Here is a 14,712-nt window from a genome sequence, read left to right on the forward strand (position 1 = left end):
AGTTTTCTGAACTGAGTAATACAATTTCAAGGGGGAGCTAGATAGTCAATTTTAAAATATCATGTTTGGTAGCCACAAACTAAAAAAATAGTTGCCTGACCTAATGCGCTTGCAAAAATTAGTGAGTTTTCGTGCATGTTAAGGGCCTCACAAATGCAACATCATTTGTACCAATTCTGATCCAGATCTGAGTTTTTGGAACCGGGTAATACATTTTCAAGGGGGCGCTAAAGAGTCAATTTTAAAATGTTGTGTTTGGTAGCCACAAAATAAAAAAATTGTTGCCGGACCTGACACGCTTGCAAAAATTGGTGAGTTTTCGTGCATGTTAAGGTCCTCAAAAATGCAACATCATTTGTACCAATTCTGATCCAGATCAGAGTTTTTGGAATCGAGTAATACATTTTCAAGGGGGCGCTAAGGAGTCAATTTTAAAATTTCATGTTTGGTAGCCACAAAATATAACAAATGTTGCCGGACCTCACACACTTGCAAAAATTGGTGAGTTTTCGTGCATGTTAAGGGCCTCAAAAATGCAACATCATTTGTACCAATTCTGATCCAGATCTGAGTTTTTGGAACCGAGTAATACATTTTCAAGGGGGCGCTACATAGTCAATTTTAAAATGTCATGTTTGGTAGCCACAAAATATAACAAATGTTGCCGGACCTGACACGCTTGCAAAAATTGGTGAGTTTTCGTGCATGTTAAGGGCCTCAAAAATGCAACATAATTTTTACCAATTCTGATCCAGATCTGAGTTTTTGGAACCGAATAATACATTTTCAAGGGGGCGCTAGAGAGTCAATTTTAAAATGTCATGTTTGGTAGCCACAAAATAAAAAAATTGTTGCCTGACCTAATGCGCTTGCAAAAATTGGTGAGTTTATAATACATTTTCAAGGGGGCGCTAGAGAGTCAATTTTAAAATTTCATGTTTGGTAGCCACAAAATAAAAAAATTGTTGCCTGACCTAATGCGCTTGCAAAAATTGGTGAGTTTTTATGCGTGTTAAGGGCCTCAAAAATGCAACATCATTTGTACCAATTCTGATCCAGATCTGAGTTTTTGGAACCGGGTAATACATTTTCAAGGGGGCGCTAAAGAGTCAATTTTAAAATGTTGTGTTTGGTAGCCACAAAATATAACAAATGTTGCCGGACCTGACACGCTTGCAAAAATTGGTGAGTTTTCGTGCATGTTAAGGTCCTCAAAAATGCAACATCATTTGTACCAATTCTGATCCAGATCACAGTTTTTGGAATCGAGTAATACATTTTCAAGGGGGCGCTAAGGAGTCAATTTTAAAATTTCATGTTTGGTAGCCACAAAATATAACAAATGTTGCCGGACCTGACACGCTTGCAAAAATTGGTGAGTTTTCGTGCATGTTAAGGGCCTCAAAAATGCAACATCATTTGTACCAATTCTGATCCAGATCTGAGTTTTTGGAACCGGGTAATACATTTTCAAGGGGGCGCTAAAGAGTCAATTTTAAAATGTTGTGTTTGGTAGCCACAAAATAAAAAAATTGTTGCCGGACCTGACACGCTTGCAAAAATTGGTGAGTTTTCGTGCATGTTAAGGTCCTCAAAAATGCAACATCATTTGTACCAATTCTGATCCAGATCAGAGTTTTTGGAATCGAGTAATACATTTTCAATGGGGCGCTAGATGGTCAATTTTAAAATTTCATGTTTGGTAGCCACAAAATATAACAAATGTTGCCGGACCTCACACACTTGCAAAAATTGGTGAGTTTTCGTGCATGTTAAGGGCCTCGAAAATGCAACATCATTTGTACCAATTCTGATCAAAAACTGAGTTTTTGGAACCGAGTAATACATTTTCAAGGGGGCGCTACATAGTCAATTTTAAAATGTCATGTTTGGTAGCCACAAAATATAACAAATGTTGCCGGACCTGACACGCTTGCAAAAATTGGTGAGTTTTCGTGCATGTTAAGGGCCTCAAAAATGCAACATAATTTTTACCAATTCTGATCCAGATCTGAGTTTTTGGAACCGAATAATACATTTTCAAGGGGGCGCTAGAGAGTCAATTTTAAAATGTCATGTTTGGTAGCCACAAAATAAAAAAATTGTTGCCTGACCTAATGCGCTTGTAAAAATTGGTGAGTTTATAATACATTTTCAAGGGGGCGCTAGAGAGTCAATTTTAAAATTTCATGTTTGGTAGCCACAAAATAAAATTGTTGCCTGACCTAATGCGCTTGCAAAAATTGGTGAGTTTTTATGCGTGTTAAGGGCCTCAAAAATGCAACATCATTTGTACCAATTCTCATCCAGATCAGAGTTTTTGGAACCGGGTAATACATTTTCAAGGGGGCGCTAAAGAGTCCATTTTAAAATGTTGTGTTTGGTAGCCACAAAATAAAAAAATTGTTGCCGGACCTGACACGCTTGCAAAAATTGGTGAGTTTTCGTGCATGTTAAGGTCCTCAAAAATGCAACATCATTTGTACCAATTCTGATCCAGATCAGAGTTTTTGGAATCGAGTAATACATTTTCAAGGGGGCGCTAGATGGTCAATTTTAAAATTTCATGTTTGGGAGCCACAAAATATAACAAATGTTGCCGGACCTCACACACTTGCAAAAATTGGTGAGTTTTCGTGCATGTTAAGGGCCTCAAAAATGCAACATCATTTGTACCAATTCTGATCAAAAACTGAGTTTTTGGAACCGAGTAATACATTTTCAAGGGGGCGCTACATAGTCAATTTTAAAATGTCATGTTTGGTAGCCACAAAATATAACAAATGTTGCCGGACCTGACACGCTTGCAAAAATTGGTGAGTTTTCGTGCATGTTAAGGGCCTCAAAAATGCAACATAATTTTTTACCAATTCTGATCCAGATCTGAGTTTTTGGAACCGAATAATACATTTTCAAGGGGGCGCTAGAGAGTCAATTTTAAAATGTCATGTTTGGTAGCCACAAAATAAAAAAATTGTTGCCTGACCTAATGCGCTTGCAAAAATTGGTGAGTTTTTATGCGTGTTAAGGGCCTCAAAAATGCAACATCATTTGTACCAATTCTGATCCAGATCTGAGTTTTTGGAACCGGGTAATACATTTTCAAGGGGGCGCTAAAGAGTCAATTTTAAAATGTTGTGTTTGGTAGCCACAAAATATAACAAATGTTGCCGGACCTGACACGCTTGCAAAAATTGGTGAGTTTTCGTGCATGTTAAGGTTCTCAAAAATGCAACATCATTTGTACCAATTCTGATCCAGATCACAGTTTTTGGAATCGAGTAATACATTTTCAAGGGGGCGCTAAGGAGTCAATTTTAAAATTTCATGTTTGGTAGCCACAAAATATAACAAATGTTGCCGGACCTGACACGCTTGCAAAAATTGGTGAGTTTTCGTGCATGTTAAGGGCCTCAAAAATGCAACATCATTTGTACCAATTCTGATCCAGATCTGAGTTTTTGGAACCGGGTAATACATTTTCAAGGGGGCGCTAAAGAGTCCATTTTAAACTTTTGTGTTTGGTAGCCACAAAATAAAAGAATTGTTGCCTGACCTAATGCGCTTGCAAAAATTGGTGAGTTTTCGTGCATGTTAAGGGCCTCAAAAATGCAACATCATTTGTACCAATTCTGATCAAAAACTGAGTTTTTGGAATCGAGTAATACATTTTCAAGGGGGCGCTAGAGAGTGAATTTTAAAATTTCATGTTTGGTAGCCACAAAATATAACAAATGTTGCCGGACCTGACACGCTTGCAAAAATTGGTGAGTTTTCGTGCATGTTAAGGGCCTCAAAAGTGCAACATAATTTTTACCAATTCTGATCAAAAACGGAGTTTTTGGAATCGAGTACTACATTTTCAAGGAGGCGCTAGAGAGTTAATTTTAAAATTTCATGTTTGGTAGCCACAAAATATAACAAATGTTGCCGGATCTGACACGCTTGCAAAAATTGTTGTTTTCGTGCATGTTAAGGGCCTCAAAAATGCAACATAATTTTTACCAATTCTGATCAAAAAGTGAGTTTTTGGAATCGAGTAATACATTTTCAGGGGGGCGCTAGAGAGTCAATTTTAAAATGTTATGTTTGGTAGCCACAAAATAAAAAAATTGTTGCCTGACCTAACGCGCTTGCAAAAATTGGTGAGTTTTCGTGCATGTTAAGGGCCTCAAAAATGAAACATCATTTGTACCAATTCTGATCCAGATCTGAGTTTTTGGAATCGAGTAATACATTTTCAAGGGGGCGCTAGAGAGTCAATTTTAAAATGTCATGTTTGGTAGCCACAAAATATAACAAATGTTACCTCGTGGTAAAGGCCCCAAAAATGCAACATCATTTGTACCAATTCTGATCCAGATCTGAGTTTTTGGAACCGGGTAATACATTTTTAAGGGGGCGCTAAAGAGTAAATTTTAAAATGTTGTGTTTGGTAGCGACAAAATATAACAAATGTTGCCGGACCTGACACGCTTGCAAAAATTGGTGAGTTTTCGTGCATGTTAAGGGCCTCAAAAGTGCAACATAATTTTTACCAATTCTGATCAAAAACAGAGTTTTTGGAATCGAGTACTACATTTTCAAGGGGGCGCTAGAGAGTCAATTTTAAAATTTAATGTTTGGTAGCCACAAAATATAACAAATGTTGCCGGACCTAACATGCTTGCAAAAATTGGTGAGTTTTCGTGCGTGTTAAGGGCCTCAAAAATGCAACATCATTTGTACCAATTCTGATCCAGATCTGAGTTTTTTGGAACCGAGTACTACATTTTCAAGGGGGCGCTAGAGAGCCAATTTTAAAATGTCATGTTTGGTAGCCACAAAATATAACAAATGTTGCCGGACCTAACGTGCTTGCAAAAATTGGTGAGTTTTCGTGCATGTTAAGGGCCTCAAAAATGCAACATCATTTGTACCAATTCTGATCAAAAACTGAGTTTTTGGAATCGAGTAATACATTTTCAAGGGGGCGCTAGAGAGTCAATTTTAAAATGTCATGTTTGGTAGCCACAAAATAAAAGAATTGTTGCCTGACCTAATGCGCTTGCAAAAATTGGTGAGTTTTCGTGCATGTTAAGGCCCTCAAAAATGCAACATCATTTGTACCAATTCTGATCAAAAACTGAGTTTTTGGAATCGAGTAATACATTTTCAAGGGGGCGCTAGAGAGTGAATTTTAAAATTTAATGTTTGGTAGCCACAAAATATAACAAATGTTGCCGGACCTGACACGCTTGCAAAAATTGGTGAGTTTTCGTGCATGTTAAGGGCCTCAAAAGTGCAACATAATTTGTACCAATTCTGATCAAAAACGGAGTTTTTGGAATCGAGTACTACATTTTCAAGGAGGCGCTAGAGAGTTAATTTTAAAATTTCATGTTTGGTAGCCACAAAATATAACAAATGTTGCCGGATCTGACACGCTTGCAAAAATTGTTGTTTTCCTGCATGTTAAGGGCCTCAAAAATGCAACATCATTTTTACCAATTCTGATCAAAAAGTGAGTTTTTGGAATCGAGTAATACATTTTCAGGGGGGCGCTAGAGAGTCAATTTTAAAATGTTATGTTTGGTAGCCACAAAATAAAAAAATTGTTGCCTGACCTAATGCGCTTGCAAAAATTGGTGAGTTTTCGTGCATGTTAAGGGCCTCAAAAATGAAACATCATTTGTACCAATTCTGATCCAGATCTGAGTTTTTGGAATCGAGTAATACATTTTCAAGGGGGCGCTAGAGAGTCCATTTTAAAATGTCATGTTTGGTAGCCACAAAATAAAAGAATTGTTGCCTGACCTAATGCGCTTGCAAAAATTGGTGAGTTTTCGTGCATGTTAAGGCCCTCAAAAATGCAACATCATTTGTACCAATTCTGATCCAGATCTGAGTTTTTGGAATCGAGTAATACATTTTCAAGGGGGCGCTAGAGAGTCAATTTTAAAATGTCATGTTTGGTAGCCACAAAATATAACAAATGTTGCCGGACCTGACAGGCTTGCAAAAATTGGTGAGTCTTCGTGCATGTTAGGGGCCTAAAAAATGCAACATATTTTTTACCTATTCTGACCAAAAACTATGTTTTTGGAACTGAGTAATACATTTTTAAGGGGGCGCTAGTGAGTCAATTTTAAAATTTCATGTTTGGTAGCCACAAAATAAAAAAAATGTTGCCTGACCTAACGCGCTTGCAAAAATTGGTGAGTTTTCGTGCGTGTTAAGGGCCTCAAAAATGCAACATCATTTGTACCATTTCTGATCCAGATCTGAGTTTTTGGAACAAAGTAATACATTTTCAAGGGGGCGCTAAAGAGTAAATTTTAAAATTTGGTGTTTGGTAGCCACAAAATATACAAAATTGGTTGCAAAAATAGATGAGTTTTGGTGCCTGTTAAGGGCCTCAAAAAAGTAATTGAATTGGGAGAAAAATAATGCAGGCAGCAATTACCATAGGGCCTTAAATCCAGTATAAACATGCAGGTTGAGTGTACCTAATGAAAGGACCTCTTTCACAGTTTCGACTCACGTGTTTGAACATTTGACTGCAGGCCAGATTATCTGCCGCTAAGCACACTCGCCGTGTGCACGGGTTAAGTGTGCAGCGGCGTTAAATCCAAGGTGCAAAGCTTCTTACCGTGACGGAAGCAACATTCGCGCGGTGTACTTTTCACGACCGTGTACTACTTAAATAAATAAATACTTCATAAAGTATTTCTTTCAAAGCCATGTAGAAACTCTATGGCTTTGCTTGTGATGTATTAAAGATTGAAAATAAATAAATTCCAACGCAGAGCAGTTTTAAAAGACAGCTACCTTAGCAAAAGATACACAATTTCAGTCAGTCCATGTAATTTTGCTTATGTTATTTGTTTGAGAATGAAGTTGGAAGTTTGACGCAAAAAGCTTCCGTAGCCAGTCATATTGTATTAATAATAATTCGTTATGTATATGGAGGTTTATGTCAATTTTGCTCCCATTAAAAAGCCACCGGTCAAACGTTTGTAACCCCTGAAAATGACCGTGATGCTAATTTTCGTGAGCCTGTCAATGGGATTGTTCATTGTATGTTAGCATCGAGCTAGCGGCAACTTTTTTACTGTATGATTTTATTGCTTTTTTATTGCGAACAATACCGAGCTGTATTGTTGATATCTACATGATTCCCACATTCCCTTACTTACTTATTTCAGTCATTCCACATTATTTTGCTTATGTTATTTGTTTGAGAATGAAGTTGGAAGTTTGACGCAAAAATCTTCCGTAGCCATTCATATTTTCACTTTGTAGTAATAATAATTAGTTATGTACATGTAGTTTTATGTTCTTTTTGTTCCCCTTTTAATGTCACTGGTCAAACGTTTGTAACCGCTGAAAATGACCGTGATGCTAATTTTCGTGAGCCCGTCAATGGGATTGTCCATTGTATGTTAGCATCGAGCTAATTTTTTCACTGTATGATTTTATTGCTTACTTCAATAAAACCGAGTTGTATTGTTGATATTTACATGATTCCCACTTTCCCTTACTTACTTAGTTCAGTCATTCCACATTATTTTGCTTATGTTATTTGTTTGAGAATGATGTTGGAAGTTTGACGCAAAAATCTTCCGTAGCCAGTCATATTTTCACTTTGTAGTAATAATAATTAGTTATGTATATGTAGTTTTATGTTCATTTTGTTCCCCTTTTAATGTCACTGGTCAAACGTTTGTAACCGCTGAAAATGACCGTGATGCTAATTTTCGTGAGCCTGTCAATGGGATTGTTCATTGTATGTTAGCATCAAGCTAACGGCAACTTTTTTACTGTATGATTTTATTGCTTACTTCAATAAAACTGAGCTGTATTGTTGATATTTACATGATTCCCACGTTCCCTTACTTACTTATTTCAGTCATTCCACATTATTTTGCTTATGTTATTTGTTTGAGAATGAAGTTGGAAGTTTGACGCAAAAATCTTCCGTAGCCAGTCATATTTTCACTTTGTAGTAATAATAATTAGTTATGTATATGCAGTTTTATGTCAATTTTTCCCCCCCTTAAAATGTCACTGGTCAAACGTTTGTAACCGCTGAAAATGACCGTGATGCTAATTTTCGTGAGCCTGTCAATGGGATTGTTCATTGTATGTTAGCATCAAGCTAACAGCAACTTTTTTACTGTATGATTTTATTGCTTACTTCAATAAAACCGAGTTGTATTGTTGATATTTACATGATTCCCACATTCTCTTACTTACTTATTTCAGTCATTCCACATTATTTTGCTTATGTTATTTGTTTGAGAATGAAGTTGGAAGTTTGACGCAAAAAGCTTCCGTAGCCAGTCTTATTTTCACTTTGTAGTAATAATAATTAGTTATGTACATGTAGTTTTATGTTAATTGTGTTCCCCTTAAAATGTCACTGGTCAAACGTTTGTAACCGCAGAAAATGACTGTGATGCTAATTTACATGAGCCTGTCAATGGGATTGTCCATTGTATGTTAGCATCGAGCTAGCGGCAACTTTTTTACTGTATGATTTTTTCGCTTGCTTCAGTTAATACCAAGCTCTATTGTTGATATTTACACGATTCCCACATTGTTTTGCCAATACTGATAACTTATTTTCATACATTATTTTTGAAATGTAGATTTATCCATGGAATGTGCACACCTTTTTTCGAGGCTGGCAGTCGTCTTTCGTAGGCTTTCAAAAACGCCGTCATAGCGATGGCGGCGTTTCAGGTGGCTGATAAGGTTCGATGTGTCGAAGCCCAATGTTTATTTTTCTTCTCCTCGGGTAATGTTTGCAGAACACTTGGTACAACTAGCACGCATATATTTTGGTAGCTGACGCATGCTAGTTTTTGACATGCTAATGTTAACATGCTAATGTTTCATGCTAGCTATTGTAGCTCATTTAGCAGGTGTACACCAAAAAAGTAATTTTTTGTTACCTGACGCTATTTGGCTAGCGTGCTTACTGTTAGCATTTCGGATCGATTTCGGGTTTTTAGCATTCACACGCAATTTCTACGGAAATAAACCTAAAAAAAAAACTTTTCCTAGGCCCTCATATCAGCCCATTATTTATCGGGTACCACTTTTTTTTTTTTTTTTTCAAATGTCCCAAACGAAACTGATATAATCGTTCATGCAAATGTCTCGTTAGACACAAGTAGAAGTTCCTTCACAATAAGAGTTTTTGTTTTGGGACACTTAATTATTAATCATTCGTGATTATTTTTTTCCTTCCATCTTAAAGTGTTTTAACGTCGTGACTGACTTATTTTGATACCATCGGTACCAACCTTCATTTTACAGTCTCCAAAAGTCCCTCCTGCTCCGTCTTCTTATGCTCTGGCAGACCAGGCGTTTTATTGTGAAATTATGAGGGAGGGCAAACAGGTGGCGGCAAATCAATTTGTGGCGACCCGCCAATGAACGTATGGGAAACATTAGCCAGGCATGAAGATTTTAACGGACAAAATAAACGTTGACATTTGTTTACTTCAGTCTTTATTTTGTACTCGAAACTACAAAGCAATCTAGTTAGTAGTGGCATTGTTTTGTAAAATGTTTCATGAAAAACGTAAAAAATTAATTCAAATGTTGTCTTAGCTTTTTGTTACAGCTGAAAGATACAAAAATAAATAAAATCACAGACTACTATAAAAAAAAATAAAAAAAAGTTTAAAAATGACACTGCTATTGTTGACTTCATATGACCTATTTTATACTTAACATTATAATACCGTAAATTGACCATTTAAGGCAAGGGTGTCCAAAGTGCGGCCCGGGGGCATTTTCAATTTTGTTGTCGTAAAAATGTAGGGAGAAAGAGCAAAAAAACGTAATATAATTTTGAAACAAATTTTAAAAAGTCTTTAATATTTGGGGGACATTTAAAATATTTTTTTATTATGCGGAAGAAAAAAAAGGCGACAAACAGAATCATATATAAAAACGTAGTCAGTTTTAGTTCAAGTTCAAGTACCAATGATTGTCACACACACACTAGGTGTGGCAAAATTATTCTCCGCATTTGACCCATCACCCTTGATCACCCCCCTGGGAGGTGAGGGGAGCAGTGAGCAGCAGCGGTGGCCGCGCCCGGGAATCATTTTTGGTGATTTAACCCCCAATTCCAACCCTTGAACGTAGTCAGTTTTGTGTTATAAGTAACAAATTGTATTAATAGTTATTAGTATCAACATTTCAGCTTTTTGTCATTACATTACATCTTTTTGCCCTTTTTTTTCCCTTACACTTTTGCTGTTTTTTTTTAATCCAATCCAATCCACTTTATTTATATAGCACATTTAAACAACAACAATGTTTCCAAAGTGCTGCACAAAAATAATAAAAACAAGATTCAAATACTATCCTTACTATCCTCAATGACTGAATAAAAACAAAATAAATAAATATAAAAACAATATAAAAACAATAAATATGATTAAAAACGATTTTAAAGGATAAAACAAATTAAAACAATAAATAGAAATAAAAATGTTAAAACACAGAGGACCACAACTCGAGCTCCGGCCCGCAAATGGCCCCCTGGCCGCGCTTTGGACTCCCCTGTAATAACTAATGACAATACACTTTCTCACAAAGATGACACTTGGTGTGGTCTTCAAATGTGTTTGGTTTTTTTTTTACAAAATAAAAGTGAGTGTGAATGATATTTATACAGCGCTTTTCTCTAGAGACTCAAAGCCGCTTTACATAGTGAATCCCATTATCTACATCCTTAAGCTCCATTTAAACCAGTGTGGGCGGCACTGGGAGCAGGTGGGTAAAGTGTCTTGCTCAAGGACACGACAGGAGTGACTAGGATGGCGAAAGCGGGGATCGAACCAGGAACCCTCATGTTGCTGGCACGGCCGCTCTACCACACCAACTCTCAAATCCCTTCACTGGCTTCTTGTTCCACTCAGGATTGAATTCAAAGTCTCCCTACTAACCCACCAGTGCCTCCATGGAAATCCCCCCCCCCCCCTCTACCTCAAAGAACTACTCACCCCCAAATCCTCCACACGACACCTCCGCTCCGGACAGGCTGACCTCCTCCAACCTCCGAAGACAAAGCTACGAACAATGGGAGTCCGGGCTTTCTGCTCCGCCGCTCCCAGTCTGTGGAACGCTCTCCCTGACCACCTGAGGGCACCACAGACTGTGGATGCTTTTAAAAAAGGTTTAAAAACCCTTCTTTTTAAAAAAGCCTTTTTTTTAGATATATGCATACTCGTTTTAGCTATTTGGCTGTTCTAGTTAGGGACCGAGTCCCTTTGGGACAGAGGACCCTGTTGAATTTCTAGTGTTTTATTATTATACCGCCGCCTCTTTGAGTTGTAATTTGACCCGCTTAAATGCTTCAAAAGTCACTAAATTGGACACACACATCAGGACTGGCGAAAATTGCAATCTAATCAAAAAACCAAACCCCAAAACTCAAAATTGCGCTCTAGCGCCCCCTAGGAAGAAAATATAGACAAAACTGCCTGTAACTCCCAGTAGGAATGTCGAAGAGACATGAAACAAAGGTCTCACTTAGACCTATATTTCATACACTGACAACCTCCAGCAAAAACCAACAGGAAGTTTGCAATTCCCCCTTCAAAACGAAAGTTGTGTAAAAACAGTCACCTTTTTTCAAACATTATCTCCTCTGAGCGCGTTTGTCGTGTCAGCTTCAAATTAGCACAGGAGAGAGATTGAACCCTTCTGATTAAAAGTTGATGAAAGAGTTTTAATTACTGCTCCGGTTTGGATTTTATGAGCCCTCAAAGTCAGTCCCGTCCATCGCTGCTTGCAGCTTTAATTTTTAATCTTATTTATTTATTTATTTATTTTTATTTTTTTTAATACACTGTAGCACTTTGAGGTTGTTTACTCAATGTAAAGTGCTTTTTTACAAATAAAATCTATTATTATTATTATTACCAACCGACCGGAATAGCTAAAATATCAAAAAGCGTACTTTGATTTTTCCCTTTGTGGCCCTTGGTGGTAAACATGTGAAAAGGACAGATTTGGACCAGCAGTTTTAAGAAGTCATACTGCCAACTAGTGGCCTGGCATGCCTACTACACCGTTGTCACATCCAATTAAAAAGCAAAGAAAAACGTTGTTGTAAAAGTACATTGATATTCAGCATAAAAATGTCTAAAAGCTTTTCACGCTGCTGGCGCTCTTTTTGAGCGCCACCGAGACCGGCGTGTTCTCCAGCCCCCGCAGCCACTCTGTGCACTTGAGCACCACGCCCTCGTCCACGCCGCCGTCCCGCTCGTCCTCGTACTCCACGTCGTCGTATTTGTGCCGCTCGTTGAGCAGCGACACCTTCACCACGGCGCTGGCATCACACTGAGTTCTGCGGCCCACGGGGACGCTGTGGCGCTGCGGCGCGGAGGCCGGGTGCCTCTTGGAGGAGAGCGGGTCCCTCCTGCGCCTGGGGTCCGGGGCGCTGGCGGGGACTCCGGCGTTGTTGGCGGCAGCGGCGCTCCTGGCGGCGGCGGCTGAGCGCCTCTCGCTGTCCCGCCGCTGAAGCAGCAACACGGCCTCGGGTGTGAGCGTCAGCGTGAATCGAGTCTCGTCCGGATGAGTTTTAGTACTGCTTCTAAAGTCCAACTCACTTCTTATTGAGTTGACGTGTTTCCGCTGGTGGGTCTTCGCCAAGGACACCCCCGGGGCGCAAGCCAGGACGCTCTCGGACGGGAGGCCCTTTTTCTTCGCCTGCTGCTCCGCCCCCAGGGGTCCCCTGGCGGTGGGCAGGTGACTCCTGGGCGGGCTCTTCTTGCCCAGCTGCTTGAGGTTCAACGCCAGGCGCTCTTTCACCGAGGTGCCCTTGTCTTCCTTGGACGCCTTGGTCTTGTCGGTGGCGTCCTTATCCTTACTGGGCAGTCCCGACACGGAGCGTGCCAGCGACACGGGCGGGATGAAGGGCATCTTGGAGACGCACAGGACGAGGTAGGCCAGGAGCTCGGTCTTACGTCGGAACCTCAGGAAGGAAAAGGGCGCCAAGGCGGGGAAGGATCTGGTGAAGAAGGCGAGGTACCTTGAAGCATGTTGGGCCATGCGGGGGTCGCACGCTGCCGGGAGCCTGGTCGACTGGACGAGCTGACACACCCGGAGGTCGCCTTATAGCGAGACAGGACGGGACGGGAGGGGAAGGGAGGGGCCTCACATGCTAATGACTCTGAGGCTCAGCCATCGAAAATAGACCTGAACTTGTAATCCGCCCGTGTCACCTTAACAGCACACATCAAAGGTTAGTCCTTACACCCAGGGTGACCAAAGTGTAGTCCGTGGGCCATTTTTAGAGTTTTTTTACATCACAATCAACATGGAATTGATCCTAGAATTGATCTTTGGGCACTTAATGATTCGACCTCATTCCAATTCCTGGGCTGAAGATTCGATTCAACCTACATTCAATTGAACAGACTGCAAAGACAAGATACTTAACGTTCGAACTGGAATTTTTTATTTTTTTTTGCAAATATTAGCTCATTTGGAATTTGATGCCGGCAACACTGACTTGATTGAGACTTTTATTAGTAGGTTGCACAGTGAAGTACATATTCCGTACAATTGACCACTAAATGGTAACACCCGAATACGTTTTTCAAGTTGTTTAAGTCATGTTAATTCATGATACAGATATATACTATCATATATATACTATCATCATAATACAGTCATCACACAAGATAATCATCAGAGTATATACATTGAATTATTGACATTATTTACAATCCGGGGTGTGGGATGTGGAGGGGGGTGGGGGGTAGGTTTGGTTGTTATCATCACTTCAGTCATCAATCAGAGAGAGAGAGAGAGAGAGAGAGAGATCAGACAGCATAAGAAAAAGTATCTACATTTGATTGTTTACATTATTAACAATCATGGGAGGGTGTTAATTTAGGGTTGAAGTTGACCGGAGGTGTACTTTTATTGCGGTTTTGAAGGAGGATAGAGATGCCCTTTCTTTTACACCTGTTGGGAGTGCATTCCACATTGATGTGGCATAGAAAGAGAATGAGTTAAGACCTTTGTTAGATCAGAATCTGGGTTTAACGCGGTTAGTGGAGCTCCCCCTGATGTTGTGGTTAAGGCGGTCATTTATGTTAAGGAAGTAGTTTGACATGTACTTCGGTATCAGGGAGGTGTAGCGGATTTTATAGACTAGGCTCAGTGCAAGTTGTTTTACTCTGTCCTCCACCCTGAGCCAGCCCACTTTGGAGAAGTGGGTAGGAGTGAGGTGGGATCTGGGGTGGAGGTCTAAAAGTAATCTGACTAGCTTGTTCTGGGATGTTTGGAGTCTAGATTTGAGGGTTTTGGAGGTGCTAGGGTACCAGGAGGTGCATGCGTAATCGAAAAAGGGTTGAACGAGAGTTCCCGCTAGAATCTTCATGGTGCTTTTGTTGACCAGAGAGGAGATTCCATAGAGAAATCTCGTTCGTTGGTTGACCTTTTTGATTACCTTGGTTGCCATTTTATCACATGAAAGATTAGCCTCTAGAATGGAGCCTAGGTAGGTGACCTCATCTTTCCTGGTGATAACAATGTCACCCACTTTTATAGTGAAGTCATTGACTTTCTTAAGGTTGATTTGGGACCCAAACATGATGACATCTATTAAACAGACGAGAAGCAAGGAACCATGCAGAGACAGAGTTCAATTTGGCTCAATGAGGAGACACGTGTTTTGGGCTGTATTCTAGT

General features: G+C 39.5%; 1 protein-coding gene across 1 annotated transcript; it reads right to left on the minus strand.

Annotated features, from left to right (window-relative positions):
- Positions 1-11,836: 11,836 nt before the first annotated feature.
- Positions 11,837-13,108, minus strand: LOC133621825 (uncharacterized). Its single transcript, XM_061984210.1, has one exon. The coding sequence runs from the start codon at positions 13,060-13,062 to the stop codon at positions 12,154-12,156; it is 909 nt and encodes a 302-aa protein (XP_061840194.1). The 5' UTR covers positions 13,063-13,108; the 3' UTR covers positions 11,837-12,153.
- Positions 13,109-14,712: the final 1,604 nt, after the last annotated feature.

Source organism: Nerophis lumbriciformis, linkage group LG25 (assembly GCF_033978685.3).
Source record: "Nerophis lumbriciformis linkage group LG25, RoL_Nlum_v2.1, whole genome shotgun sequence".
Classification (NCBI taxonomy): domain Eukaryota; kingdom Metazoa; phylum Chordata; class Actinopteri; order Syngnathiformes; family Syngnathidae; genus Nerophis; species Nerophis lumbriciformis.

What these genes read in the sequence shown, in the direction of transcription:
- LOC133621825 (XM_061984210.1), bottom strand. Translation starts at nt 13,062, where the DNA reads ATGGCCCAACATGCTTCAAGGTACCTCGCCTTCTTCACCAGATCCTTC.